This window comes from Lepisma saccharinum, chromosome 2 (genome assembly GCF_977018435.1).
Source record: "Lepisma saccharinum chromosome 2, izLepSacc3.1, whole genome shotgun sequence".
Taxonomy (NCBI): Eukaryota; Metazoa; Arthropoda; class Insecta; order Zygentoma; family Lepismatidae; genus Lepisma; species Lepisma saccharinum.
The window spans coordinates 210,014,389-210,030,433 of NC_139230.1; the positions used below are offsets into that span (position 1 = coordinate 210,014,389).

Genomic DNA, 16,045 nt, shown 5'->3' on the forward strand with positions numbered 1-16,045 from the left:
TAAAGATTATATTGTATACATTAGAATCACATTGGGAGCTACATGTGTTTATTCCGAGTATTATTTCCAGCCATTGTTGTCTATTCGGTAGGGTGTCTGACTGCTGTGCAGGAGACCATGGTTCGATTCCCAGGGTGGATGATCTAGGGTCAGAATTTTTCTGGCCTTGTCCCTGCATAAAGTGGCTCTGGGGCTCACCCAGCCTCAAATCAATGGGTACCTGGGGGCAACCCTGGGGGGTAAAGGCACACAGAGTGTGGTGCTGTTCACATCACCTCCAAACTGGTCAAGAATGTTTGGGGCCCTACCCCCTACATCCTCTAAATGTACCTTCATGACATGGTGCTATGTGCACAGGGAACTTTACCGTAAAAGTAAAAGGTAAAGGTAAAGTGTTCCCCTGTGCATAGCACCACGCCATGAAGGCGTATAGGGGATGTGGGGGTAACGCCCCACACTTTCTTGATCCGGTCGTGAGTGGGGGTGATGTGATCAGCATCACGCCCCTGACCGCCTTTACCCCCCAGGGTTTCCCCCAGGTACCCATGTTATTCGACGCTGGGTGGGCGCCGGGGCCGCTTCCATCGTTAGAAAAGTTCCCAGATTTGAACCGGCCGGGGATCGAACCTGGGACCTTTAGCATGGTAGTCAGACGCGTTACCGACTGAGCCACTGCGGCCACCGTACTTTAACTTATTATTTCCAGCCACATCCTTTTGTATCATCAAAATTGTATGACAGTTGTGCAATAATGATTCTTTTACATTGCATTATAATGGAATGTCTCATGTCTTGTGACTGTTATCAATATCTGCCACTTTACGTGAGTGATACATTTTACCCCTTTTCTTTGTGCATAGATCTTGCATGGTATTTGTATCTGTCTAGCAGCAGTAGTTAATATTATGACCACTGCCATCAGAGAGTAGGTCTTCTTAAGCCAAGTTGTAATTGAAATATAATAGGGTTGGGACAAAATAATTGATTCTCTATTAATATCAGCCGATATAGCCAGGATATGAGAAAGTTAATTTAAATCCACTTTTATTCTCAGATAGGTTACTGGACCACAGTTTAAAGTGAGATCTGAACCACCATGCAATGTGCCCTCACTGGGGATCAAACTTAAGACCCCTTGATTATCACTATGCCATCACAAAGGCTCTTTATCAAGATGTCTAGTTATTATGAAAATAACCAATTAATGTAACTGATCTGCTAGCTTAGTGGTCGTCAATTTTCAATCTTGCCATTGAGTTCTCAGGGTTGAATCCCAGTCTGAGCATGGGTGTTCTTTGTGAATGTCCCTTCCTCACTTTCACTCAACCTCATCATTGTGATTATCAAAAAGTGGCAGAATAGCAATGCTAAATAACAACTCTACAAATTTAACTGCTCTGATATTTCTGTAAATAGCCTGTAATAAAGTTCAGTATTCCACTACTTAATTGTTTTTATGTATGTAAAAGTAAAATGCGATTGCAGTAATCATTCATGTATTTTTTATGGTGAAACCCATTATATTGGCATGATTACGTACCTTTATTAAAGGAGATGAATGAACAATTCAGTGTTTTCATGGAACAATTCACATCCAATATCAGATTCGTAGAATATAGTTTATCAGTATGGGTAAATTTTATATCAAAGCTTATCATTCATATCAATCCATCCTAAAATTTGAAATTTAATGTACTATGTACTAGAAAACTACAGTGCCCAGAAATTTCATAGGAAGTAAAATGCAAGAAAAGTGGGACAAGAGTTAAATGTATGTGTGAAAATGTCAAATCTGTTAATAAAAATTTTGGTTCCATAGTATTTATTTTCTTTTTGCATTTGCAGGGTCGTACCTTGAATTCCCATGACTATGTATTCTGGTCTGGAGACTTCAACTATCGAATTGATATGGATAAAGATGAAATGAAGGACCTTATAAAAAAGAAACAGTGGGATCAAATATTGCAGCATGATCAATTAATGGTAAGTTTGTTTTTAGATAGAGTAAGTATTATGTGGTGATGTGGGTTCTATGAATAAATTATGATTTGCAAAAAAATATTTTCTTTGTCACTGTTGAATGAAACAAGTCTAATAGGTAGCTGAAATGGCAATCCATATTTGAAGAGCCTTGCAATATTATTTATAGAACATAATATCTTATGAAGTTGGTGTTAATACAGTGTGTTTACATATATTGCAAAGTAAGAAAAAAATTATGTCTTACCTTAGTCACATGTTAGTACAAGATCATCTCTCTCTCCTTTGTTGTTATTATTGTTATTATTTATAGAATGTTATGCACACTTGCACTATTTTTCAGTTTCCTGATTGTTTCTTTCAAAGCTAAGAGAAGTTAGATTACTTTGAAGGATATCTATACCAGCGTTCTTGATGTTCAAAAAAATTACGAAACACAGACTTTGACTACAGATTCTGCCTCATTCCATCTAGCACGTAGACCTATTTAATGGCCTCTTAGTATGTCACATGTCACTCTGAAACCAGTGCAAGTGAAACTGATGTATCAATATTAGCATATACATATTACCAGTATTGGGGGGAAGGGTGATAATTAGGCATTTCTAATTTAATCACTAGTGCCTGCTAATAAATTTGTAATCCGAAATATTTCTGAGAGACACAAAAATTATGATATTTTGATTAATTCATTCTGTGAGAAAGATATTTTATAATATTTTATAATAATAAATTAGAACACTAATCTCCTGTGGAAAGGTAAAAACTTTACACAATTCAAAAATTATAGTTAGACTAAAATGCTATTAAAACTTGCAAAGTGTGAGACAGTACTGAGGAGCAGGAAAATTGCGTGCACTGTCAATTTTTAAACCTGTCTTTCCATTCCTGGATTTCTGGCTGGTATACTGGGAATGATTTTCATCTGTCCAGATTAACATAGATCATTTTTTAAATATTGAGTTGTTCTACAATTCATTGCCACCTGTGTCTAAATTTCCAGTATGTAAATTATTATTTCCTTGCATTTTTAATATAGCAAAGGTTTTTTTTGACATTTAAGCTCCTTCAGTGTTCTGTCATAGAGAAGTGAAAGGTTTCCAAGAGATTACTAGACATTTTCCATATATTTGGAAATGTATTGAAAAAAAGATTTTTGTTACAGGTACAACAACAGGCTGGAAATGTGTTCAAGAATTTTGAAGAAGGTCCAATAAACTTTGCTCCAACGTATAAATATGATTTGTTCTCAGATGATTATGATACAAGTGAGAAATGCAGGGCTCCTGCCTGGACAGATCGAGTATTGTGGAAGAGGAGAAAAGTACCAACCGATACAGGTTAGTGCCCACTTTTGTTGGAAATAAATTAAAAATTAGGGCTGGACCGATACTGGTATTGGTAACTGTCGGATAAAATTTATTCACCGATACCGTCCAAGACCATTGTTTTTGAGTCCCTAGACCCATGACTGAGAGCAACATTTATTCTTTTGAAAAGTTCCTTCACCCTTCCTTGTGGCAGATTTGTAGGCCAGCGCAAGAAGTTCTGCATGGAGTTTTTCCGCAAAATACTTGACAAACCCCCACCCTGCAGGGAAGCAGATGATTGACAAGATCAAAGGCAAGGGCTAAGTGAAAGATGGGACCAAACTGTAAGACATGTAAGTACCTGGTAAAGGCTGTGTGTAAAAGAACTAATTTATTTCCAAACTCGTGGGGTAAGAAAGATGGACATTTTTTAAAACCAGCTTTACCATCATGTTGTGCTGTTTCCGGGTCAGAAGATGGGAGTTCTTGAAAAGGATGGGTGAAGGTCACAATTCACTTCGTTTTATCTACATTCAAGTGGGGAGGAAGGGTTGTGGATTCAACAATTTCTTCTTTTATTCTTTCCTTCTATGTAAGGGGGTGGAATTCCTCAGAGAAGACTTCTCGCCACAGATCCTAAGGCAGAGGTAACTTCTGACAGAGCATATCCCAGGAGAGAGGAAAGACAGGCCTTCATTAGCTATAACAAATTAATAGTTGATGACAAAGTGTATGTCACAACGGATGATTCCCCCACATCATCTGCATTGGACAACATTGGTGAAGACTCAGAGGATGCATATCTGACAACCAGGTGGACAAAGGTGAACCTGGTGGCAGCAGAATGAATGGATCACGAGAGGTTAATGACCAGGAAAGGGTTGTTTCCTTCAATATTGTAATTCTTCAGGAAAGCTGGGAGGCCCTGGAGACATTACTGAGAATCTGAAATTATGGGTTTTAGTAAATGTGTAGCAAGGAAGGTATCATTAAGGGGGGGAGTGATGGTACTTTTCAAAACAGAGTGCGAGGGAGGGAAAATCAATGCTACTAGACTCCAAGCAGAATGGGATCCTGGGGCCTCTCTTTGCATTGGAGTTTTGTCTCATGTAAGTTTCTCATGTGACTGCTGGTATAAAAGAAAACCTGCAGCTATTGCACATGACAGAGAATGATGGACAGCATAGCATAAAGAGATCCGGCAATAAGAGCATTATTTTAATAATGGTATTTGCATATATTTTACGTTGCTTTTCTCCCACTCCGGGTTAACCCAAACAAAAAGAATAAATAGTGTTTACATTAAGTTCAAAGAGAGACAATCCACATATTTTTTGGTGTAACTGCAACATTTCAAAAGCCTCTTTCCTTGCATCCTCTGGGTCTGCAGAGAAGTTCACATAAAAGAAATACCAAATGTCTCAAGACATTTTAAAGTGTTTTAATACTACATGAGGGGGGGTCAAAGGTTGGTATGGTCTCAGGGAGTGTTCGGATGCTGAAATGAGCACTCTGTAAATACTGAGGAACGCCATTGGGTATAACAACTACCAATACTACCAACAAATCCTACCTCCATATCCCCGAAGGCTGTTAGCCGCGTGACCCCTGGGCAATGCAGCAAAAAAGATCATACGGCCCGCTTCGGCGGGCCGATGCTGTAGCAGACGGAGGAGGGTGAAGGCAAGTATCCAGCGCCTAAACTGGGTGTTATCAGCTAAGGGAGTAAACCCTAACAGAAAATTCTGGTCCTCCAAAGAAATGGGGGTTGAGCACTAGGCCAGCACCCTGGTCTCATAAAAATAACCTTCCGCTAAAAGAGCTCAATTACAGAAAGCCGGATGGATTAATGGAAAATGACCTAGGCATATGAAAAGGAATAAGAAAGATATAATCTGTGTACAATTGGAGACCTGTTGCTACAAGATCACAAGGAAGGCCCAAAACCAGATGGATAGACAATGTCAGAAATGACATAAGAAAATTGAAGATACAGAACTGGAAGAAATGTGTGTTGAGTAGAGAAGAGTGGAAGGATGTAATTGAGAAGGCCAAAGCCCATAAAGAGCTGTAGCGCCTTATAAGAAGAAGAATACTACATGAGAATAAATAGGGAGTTATTTGTTGTCATTAATGGAATGTGATGTGATGAGTTAGTATGACACTGTAACTAGCTTTTGTTATTTTATACTCAAATTTGACAAGTATCGGTATCTGTGGATATCGGTGAGAGTATCGTCAACAGTATCAGTTCAAAGTTGTATCGGCTCAGCCCTAGAAAAAATTTAAAAAAATGTTCTTGCAACATATCTGTTCTCAATGCACAACCGCTGCGATGCCAAGGGTCCGGGGTTCGAATCCTGCTTGGGCTTCATTGTTTGTGAATGTCAATTACATAATTTCATCACTCATCCCCATCTTCGCAAATTAGCCAAGAGGCACAAAACGCAAAGTAAAATAAACTAAATCAATCAATCAATCCAATGCCCAACATTTCAGCCCCATTTCTTAGGCCTTCTCCAACACTTCTTTTATGTTTGTAACTCATAACCTTGGTTAAATGGTAAATGGCTTCCCTATTGTTTAGACCTATGGTCTTCTGGTCCAACATGCTGCACTGTGTAGATATTGCTGCATGCATAATTTGGATTTTGAGGTACTCATATTGAGAATCTTGAGAGCCACATTGACGTCGCTTGTTCTTGAAAGACTTTGGGAGAGAGCTGGTCAATGATCTCGTACAGAGAAAATTTCAGAAACCCCAAACGCTGCTGTCTGGAGTTTGCCTTTCACTTAGATCATTGGGGAAACCACATGCTGAAGCAACTGGAACAGGCAATCAAGAGCCGCATAAAGAGGTAAGTTGCCACATCCTGTGTTGCCCGAACATCAGCAGACCATCAGCGACATATGTGCAGTGAACATTTAGAAATGTCAAAATGAATGTGTAATTATGATAATGTGAAAGTGAAATTATGATGTGTTTTAAAATGTGGGGTCCATGTGGACCCCATTTCATAATAGGGCACATTGTGGAAGGACAGAGTGATAAGGTTAATCTTATCAGTGTCAAGCATCTGGACTGCCATGTGGGTCACTCGGACTCGATTCCCAGGATGGATGATCTCAGGTGGCAATGTTTCCAACAGTGTCCCTACACAAATCAACTCTGGTGTTCACTCAGCCTCCAATTTGTAGGTATCCAACCAGTAGAGACTGGGTAAACCCTAGAGCCACTTTATTGCAAGACAAGGTCGAGAAGATGTCATACCAACTGGATGGGTCTAAAGGAAATAAGTTTCTGGTATACTTTCTTGGGGGGGGGGGGGGATAGACACAAGATAAATTCTCATTGATTCTGCTCCAATTTTATGTGATATGGTAGATTTCGTGATGAAAATGACAGCCATGTTACTATTCTCATATCTCATTTGTGAATATAAAAAAAACTGGTAGATTGATATGGTGTAGTCGCAGTGGATTACTCATGCATTAATATACATGTGAAACTGTTCTGGTCAACCTCAAATTACTACAAATATACCCGGTGGAAGCACATGGCACAGTTGTTCAGATCCCTCTTTAAACTGTAGGTCCAATCCCAGTTAGCCTTTCTGTGCATAAAGTAGACTTAAAAAACAAATTGATCAAATCACACAAACAAAGCAATTAGTAAGGGAATCGGCATCACTATTCATTTCAAAGGGATGTTGGCTCGGCTCCAATTATAGCTCTTTTTCAGGGAAGTGGGGAGTGGGAAAGCAACCAATCCAGCGTGATAAGAAAGGCAGCAGCCTGTAGAACGAGGTGTGGGCAGAACTTCCTCCTCTCGAGGTTGTAACTCTCGACACCACCATTGTTTTCTGGTTGGTATGCTGCATATTCCCCGCTCCATACTTCCCTTGCCAGCATGTAGGGTGCCTGCCATAACAGTAAGAAAAACCTTTATCTGAATGAAATTTAGAAGATAAAGTGAAAGCATGGGAAAATTTGACCTTTGTGCAATTGTTTTACAAAAAATAAAGATTTTTTTCACTTAAGTGACCAAAATTTAGAACTGTTGAAATGTCTCAATGTTGGAGCAATCACAGGTTCTTGAAGTTGGAATGAATGTTTGGTGAATTATGATCTGCTGCTATTACTCAAATATGATTCTTTCTTTAACGTCTCAGAAGAGTAAATAAAAATACACACTATTGAACCTCAAAATAGAAAAGTATTGTCCAGCATCAGTTGGAAGCTCTGGTGTCCTCTACCCCCATTTTTTTCTTTTTAGTTTGGACTGCTTGACACAAGACCAAATTATATGAGAGACTTAAAAATGGAAAAAAATTGGATGGAAAAAGGGAGGAAATATTTGAAAACAACTGTGACATGTTTTTCTGATTTGAGCTCTGGAGTTTTTTATATCATGTGAGAGTAAACTGTGTTAGGAGTGGAATTAATTGTGTTAATTGAATTTGGTTAATTTACAAGGGTCGTTCAAGGTTGACCGGGACTTTTATTTCTGCAGAGGAAATAGGTAGCAGAAGAAACACCAAACTATGTCAGTTTTTCAAAGTATTCTCCCTGCGCGCCGAGGCACCGTTGCCATCATTCTGGCAGCTCCCGAATTCCTTTGGCGTAGAAAGAACTTGGTTGTTGTCGTAGCCACTGGAGGACATCGCTCCGCAGTGCTTCATCTGTCGTGAATTTCTTCCCTCCCAGATGGTCTTTAAGGGGTGCAAACAAATGATAATCACTGTGGGCTAAATCCGGACTGTAGGGGGGATGGGGCAGAACTTCCCAGCTCATGTCGGCCAGAGTTGTTCTTGTCACATTGGCCATGTGAGGGCGGGCATTGTCATGGAGAAGAATGACATTTCCAGACAACATCCCAGGTCTTTTCTTGCTAATAGACTTTCGTACAGCACCACTCAAGAATGTGGAGTAATACTGGGCATTAATCGTGCTCCCTTTGTCCAGAAAATCCACATGGATAACGCCCTTCATGTCTCAGAAGACACCTGCCATGATCTTTTCAGCGGACGGCTGCGTTTTGCTTTTCTTGGGGGGCGGGGATCCTTTTGTACACTCTTGTCCGCGACATCGTTTGTTCACCATACTGTGCTTGCAATCGTCTGAAAATCTCAGCTGGTTTCACTTTCTCCTTCACGAGAAATTTGATTACACACCGCTGCTCCACAGCCACAGACACACTGCTTGCCGCCATGTTCGCTGCAACTGCTGCGCATGCACGAAATACGTCATGCCGGGCGCTAGTTACTCGCGAAGGAATACATTACGTCACCCATACGTTTCATCATGATCCGGCTATTCATCGATTTTTTACGTACGAAAATCCCGGTCAACCTTGAACGACCCTTGTCGTTTATTATTTAATACTCTGGTGTGGTTTTTCTTTCTTATAATATCATAATTGATAAAAAATTATTCAAGCATATTGTTATTTTTGTACTCATATTAGTATCACACAGCATGCTACTATGCTAGGGGTTCCAGGCTCGAATCCCAGCCTGGACATATGTGTGCTTTGTGAGTGTCCCATCATCAGTTTCATCATATGATCACTTGTCCTCATCTTCACAATTAACCAAAAGTGGTAGAAAAGTGAAGTAAAATAAGCCAAATCAATCATTCAATCACATTTGTATCGGAGACTGGCACTACTTACTTACCCAAACAGATCCGCTAAAGAGCTCATATCTTAGTATGAAGGTTTCATATATGCGTGACACAGCATACTTGTAGTATTTATTGTAAACACATTTGTTCTTTCAGAATCAAGCCCTGACTGGAATCCAGGAACACTTGTACATTATGGAAGAGCAGATTTGAAGCAGAGTGACCATAGACCAGTAATTGCAATTGTAGATATTGATGTTTTGCAGATAGATGAGGAAAGGAGAAATAAAGCATTTTTGGAAGTAATTCAGGATCTGGGACCTCCAGATGCTACTGTTGTAATTCAGGTATGGAATGAACCAAAATGTTGTGCCTGTGGAAAACATAAATATGAAGGTTGTAAAACTCCTGCAACAATTATATTACTTTCCTGGTGACGAATGATGAACACATTGTCTAAACGCATGGCCATGAAATTAGGTGGGTTTCTGAAGTTTGCACTGTTGCCGTGTCGTGTTACCCTGTGTGTTCAGAGGTTTAAGAGAATGAAAGTTCTCATTGTAGAGTTGTGGTCTTTGTATTGCATGTGATACAAACTGACAGTATTTGCTCGAAAGGTCAGACATAGCACAAAACTGCCCTGGAGAGAGGTCTGTCTGATGCTCGAACTAGGGAACACAGCCCAGCTGACATTGCCTGCGTGGGAATCAGTGACTTTTGTTCCACTCTCACTTTGCTTTTCCCATATATATGTGACACCAGTGCAATTATGCCCAGCTGCCTATTTTCATGGCTGTGCACTTAGGGCTATTGACCAAGTGAGTTCTGGAAAGGTTCCCAGGCTTTCTGGAGACGTCTCTTTATCTTCAGGGTAGAAGTGCAGTGCTGAGTTTAAACCAAGTTTATATGTATTTTGGGCAGGAGGTTCCCAGTGTAGATGGTGGACCAATCGGGAGCCATGGCTAGCGATAGTCAACCACCAGCACCAATGCAGCAAACATGGCTTCCAACTGGTGCACCATCTACACCAGGAACCTTCCACTCCAAATACAGTCAAACCTGCTTGACACGCAGCACTGCACTTCTACCCTGACGATGGGAGTGACGTTAGCTCTTGAAAACTGAAACCTTTCCAGGACTCAACTGGTCAATAGCCTGAGAGAATCTGCTCAACTATATTGGTATCTATTACAATCCTACCTGTTGAATTCCATAAAAATCTGCTTCAGGTTGGGAGGTGGATGATGGGTTGAAGATGCAATGCATCAGGAACTTAGGATGTAAGTGGAAGCCCAGTGGAAACTCCTATTGGTTTTCCTGTTTTCTTGTGTATTTTAATTTTTGACAGGTAGAACTAGACTACATACAGGTATTGGAGAAAATAATGGAAACACCTGTGGAAGTTGGAACTTCATGTATTAATACCTTTAGCATGCAATACAACTTGGATTTGGGACGGAATAGACCGATACAAGTCCTGAATGGTGGTGAGTGGAATTTGAAGCCATTCTTCATGCAGCACAGCCTGCAGCTCAGGTAGAGACGAAGGAGGTGGAAATCGATGTCGAACCCTTTTTTTCCAAAACAGCCCACAGAGGCTCGATGATATTCAGGTCTGGGGACTGGGCAGGCCAGGGAAGATGTTGAACCTCATCAGCATGCTCTGGAAACCACTGTTGAACAGTGCCAGCAGTATGAATGGGGGCATTATCATCCTGGAAGATGGCATTCCGATTTGGAAATAAGGTTTGCACCATTGGGTGGATCTGTATACACTGCTTATGAGACCCGACCATGTAATGTGACAAGGGGGGCTGCCGAATACCATGATATAGCACCCCAGGCCATAATAGAGCCACCACCATGTTTGACAGTCGGGTGGTGACAGTCCACATCGTATGCAGCTGAGGATGTTCGCGATACAAACACGCATCCAGTAGTGGGGAAGAGAGTAAAAGTTGACTAGTCTGACCAAATGACATGTTTCCAGTCCTCCAACATCCAAGTTTTGTGGTCATTGCACCATGCACGTCACCTTCGAGCACTCGTCTCAGTTATTAAGGGCTATGCAGTAGCAACATGCCCATGGATATCCATTTGATGCAGTTTCCGCCTCACTGTTTTGCATGATGGGGGGGGGGGGGTTAGATGATGATTAAGTTCTGTAATCACTTTGGAGGCCATTGTTTTCTTCTGCAATGCCTCAATATGCTTCAAGACCCGGTGGTCCCTTTCCTGCAGCTTCGTCTTTCAACCACTATTGTGCTTAGCAGACCCTGTTTCACCGTGCACTGTGTATGCGGTCATGACTTTCGAGACCGTGCCTCGTGTTACACCACATAACTTCGCTGTTTTGCTCACAGATGCTCCAGTGAAACGGGCACCAACAATTCGACCTCTTTCAAACTCCGTCAGGTCGGCTATACTGGTCACTCACTACACCTGAACAACGTGCATTACCACACTGCCTCACTCTACTGTCAGTGCACAGCCCATACTACCTGCAAGAAACAAGAGAAGGTTGATTTCCGCCATGCTCAGTGTTACCAGGCACACTGAAAATATGTCCCACTTCTAACTCGTGTTTCCATTATTTTGTCCAATACCTGTATGTTGATGATGCTCTATGAGCTCTGCCTTGAAAAAAAAATTCAAAATAATCTAAAAATGCTCAGAAAGGCACTAACAAACAACATAAATTAGTTCTTTTTGATCATGGTCATGAAATACATACTAAATACAGTGCTCAAAAAAAGTTTTGCATATTATGATTGCATGCAGTTTGAGTCGCGATATCCCCAAAAAGTATACAATGTTCATTATGTGAGCAATGCCCGAGACCGAAACCGACATAATGCCCCAAGTGAGTTCGATATTCAGCAGATAAGAGGGCAGTAGTTGTCACATGATCCCTGATCAGATTTGAAAGCAGCCCGATGGGAGGCATTGTCCGTGTCTTAGCCCCACTTGTGAGTTGGAAACTGCACAGAGAGCTTGTGGAAAATGAAGGGCAACATGCCTGCAGCAACCATTTCTGCTACGGAGCGCATTCGAATTGTAACGCTGCTGCAAGAGGGATATCGCCAAGGACGTCGCTGCCCGTGTTGGAGTGAGTCAAAGTGATGTCTCTCGAGTGTTGAAAAAGTTCAGGGAGACACAATCAGTTGCTGATCGACCAAGGACAGGGCGGCCACGCAAAACAACATGCAGGGAAGATCGGTACGTGGTGATTTCGGCACATTGTAGACCCACTGCAACTGCTACCAGTTTGTGTCAGGATCTGCGGAGGACCTCAGGAGCGAATGTTTCCAATCAGACAGTGCGGAATCGACTTCATGAGGAAGGATTGACGTCAAGAAGACCCATACCCAAGATTCCTCTTTACAGACAAGGTCACCATCAGTTTGCACCCGTTAAGCAAAAGCATAAGGGTTTGGAGACGATCAGGATGAGAGATTGAACGAGCCCTTCGTCCAGGAACGTCACCAGCAGCAGGGGGCTCCATCATGGTTTGGGGTGGAATCATGTTTGGTCGACGTACGCCCCTAATTCCTCTCCAGGGTCACGTGGCTGGTCTGATGTACAGAAACGCTATTCTCGAACCTGTGGTAGCAGGTTTCTCTACAACTGTGGGGGATGGCTTCACTCCACCACATCGAGCCAGAGTGGTTCAAGAGTTCCTTGATATGCATGGCATTCGACACATGGTGTAGCCGGCGTATTCTCCAGACATGAACTGTGTGGAATATGCATGGGGTCACCTGAAGCGAGCAATTGTCAGCTACGAAAATCCTCCTGTGAACAAGGTGCAATTGCGGGAGGCTGCCATTCAAGAGTGGAACAGTCTTCCTCAGTAGAAGTTGAATGCTCTTATCCTTAGCATGCCCCGTCGTGTTCAAGCATGCCTTTGGGCTCGAGGTGGCTATACACGGTACTGAACTCCCATCTGTTGATCCCAAGCATGCCTGCGAGCCGTAGGTACACAGTATTACACTGCCTTTCTTATGTGTTTCGCATCCCACACTTTCAATCTTGTGCTTCTGGTGTGATTTTGTTTCTTCTGCATGGCTGCACTGTTTTCTTTCTGTTTGTGTCTCCCCTGTACTCTTGAATATGATTCCATGTATCTAGTACAATAAAATTATCACAAACACTGAATATGCAAATTTTTTTTGAGCACTGTAATTCAATATTTTAGTAATAAATACACAGTGGAACCTTGATTGTATATGAATTGATTTTTTTGATTTGATTTAGTTTTATTTTACTTCGCGTTTTGTGCCTCTTGGCTAATTTGCGAAGATGGGGATGAGTGATAAAATGATGAAATTGATGAATGGACATTTACAAACAACCAAACCTGACCGGGATTCGAACCTTGGCATCGCAGCACGATGTGCTAACCACTCGGCCACAGGGTCGGGCTTGATTGTATATGCTTGAGTGATTTGTAACCATGGGAAATTTAATAGCTTATTGTTTCTCTGGGACTGAAAGTTAAGTGTACACAGTGGAACCCCCATTTCGTTCCCGGATTTTACATTTTCCCACAATATTCATTCAATTTTGATGGTCCCAATGAGCAAAATATTATAGAATTTTCCTCAATATTACATTTTTCCACATTTAAAAATTTTTCAGCTTGGTCCCCTGAAAAACATAAAATTAATGTTTTACTGTAATAATCTAAAATATTTAAAGTCTTCATAATAGTTGAATTAATTGTAATAACATACACACAAACATTTTGCATGCACATATATGTATAAGCTCTGATGGTCTCTTGTAAGGCATGTGATTTCTATGTGTTTGAATTCAAAGAGTGCCAAAAGTTTTTGCATTTTCCTTCCATAAGGATGAAGTGTGTCTTATTAGTGTATTTTACTTGCAACACATTGACAACATGACATGTGAAAGTTGCACATATATTTTGCTGATTATCTTCTGTCTCAAAAATGCTATGGAGAATAAAGTTTTATGTATTTTATCCTTCATTAATATACCAGAATAAAGTTCTTACTTACATTCAAAACTCATTTTTCAAAGTTCTATTAATTTTGATTTTACAATTATACTGATTTCATAAAATAAACTATTTCATACTTGAGAAAAGAGAGACACGGTAGTATATAAATACGGAGAAACTAGTACTCACTTTTATCCGCAGAGCTGTTTTTTCTTCTTTTTCGATTAATTTCAGTGGCCACTGCCACCATCCTCATTGGAACTTGCTGTACTGTTGATTGGCGTACGTCTTTTGTTCGTAGTTGTTAACTGTGCATCTGGGTTTGTGTCTACTACAGCAGTTATCGCCCGGAAATAGCAGACGACACAAACCAAGATGCACAGTTAACAACAGCGCACCTAGCAGGAGCCAGAGAACTACGAACAAAAGACGCACGCCAATCAACAGTACAGCAAGTTCCAACGAGTATGGTGGCAGTGGCCACTGAAATTAATTGAAAAAGAAGAAAAAACAGCTTCGCGGATAAAAGTGAGTACTAGTTTCTCCTTATTTATAAACTTTTTGTTCCTAATAGCACATTTATGTAGTTATCAGTGTTTGTTTATTCCTGCATAATGAAATCCATTGTTGATTCTCAAATATTTACAGCAGAATTATTCAATTTTTTGTGATTTTGCATAACTCATAGGATAATTAAGATTAAATGAAATCTAAATTTAGTGTTTGAGTTTATTTCACATCATTTCATGACACAATCTGTAAGTTTGATTGATTGATTCATTGACTTGGTGTTTTAAGTCCACTTTATGCACAGTAAGGCTAATCGGGACTGGACCTACAGTTTAATTGATAGATTAATTTGGGGTTTTAAGTCCACTTTAAGCACAGTATGGCTAATTGGGACTGGACCTACAGTTTGAAGTGGAATCTGAACCACCATGTGTCTCCACCGGGTATCGATCCTGGGACCTCTTAATTACAAGGCATTGATGCTACTACTGTGACATCGGGGAGGCGACACAATCTGTAGGAAGCACACCTCACAACTATCAAGAACATGAAACATGAACATACAGAATGTTATTTCACCTTTTGTAAATAATGCATGCATGCATAACACAAATAGACAAACCACATCATCCTTGCTTCTGTGATTACCCAGGCAATTGATCCTTATCTATTGTGCCACTTTTCATAACCTCAATAACCTCTTTTTCTTTAATAATACAAACAAGAAGATGGTAAAGTTTTAGATAATTTTAAGTGCAGTTTAATTGTACAGTGCTTTTATATATTAATCTGTTAGTTCATTACATACATTATATTTTCATCTCCTAGGAAGCAATTTTAGAGAATGCTTTTGTTTGTTTCAGGTTGAAGGGGAAGAATATAATGATGATGTTTATAGTGTATTTGATGATGACTTCATGATGGCCTTACTTCAAGAACTAGCACAGTTTGGTGAAGTCGTTCTTGTTAGATTTGTAGATGATACAATGTGGATTACCTTCCGTAATGGACAATGTGCCCTGGCTGCTATAAAGAAAACTACTATGGAGGTATTCAATTCATCTCTACTATTTTTTTTAATTCTTTAGATCTTTGCAAATGTAATTTATCAGGGGGCGACAGACCTGGAAAACCAGGAAAAGTTAGGGAATTTGAGAGGTCAAAAATGTCAGGGAATTTTTTCTTGATTGACTTTTTTTTTAAGATGTCATTATGAAGTGCTGTATGGGAACAGGAAATCTTTTCAAGTCTAGGCATCAACTTTTAGGCCTCTTTTATGCACAACACAACCACGGTGCCAGAAACCAGTGATGGAAAGGGGGGGGGAGACATTTCCAGAGGGGCAGAAAAAATTAATAAGCCTCTAAATATTACATGGAAAATACATTGAATTTTCATTTTTTTTCTTGTCTGTATGGGAGTAGTAAGGGGACAGAGCTGTCAAACAGATGGAGGGGGGGGGGAGGAGGAGCGCACCAGCACTGTGCCCCTGTCCGATAGTTGTCAGACAAAATGCAGTTTTGTCTGACATTCTGAGAGAGCATGGAAGCAAATAAGGATGCTATGCAACCCTAAAATTTGTTGAATGTCGTGGTACAGCATTTTTCAGACAAACATTTATGTTGCATTGATACATGCAATTTTTGTTGAGGAT

The 16,045-nt window shown here is 40.5% G+C and overlaps 1 protein-coding gene across 2 annotated transcripts in view; it reads left to right on the plus strand.

The window, feature by feature from the left end:
• The window catches only part of Synj (synaptojanin), a 107,709-nt gene that overhangs the window by 55,945 nt on the left and 35,719 nt on the right, over window positions 1–16,045 (plus strand). For both annotated transcript variants that reach the window (XM_083117936.1, XM_083117937.1), the window contains exons 15-18: window positions 1,846–1,983; window positions 3,146–3,320; window positions 9,072–9,262; window positions 15,255–15,440. In XM_083117936.1, coding sequence (XP_082974062.1) covers window positions 1,846–1,983; window positions 3,146–3,320; window positions 9,072–9,262; window positions 15,255–15,440 — 690 coding nt within the window. The remainder of the gene's footprint in view (window positions 1–1,845; window positions 1,984–3,145; window positions 3,321–9,071; window positions 9,263–15,254; window positions 15,441–16,045) is intronic.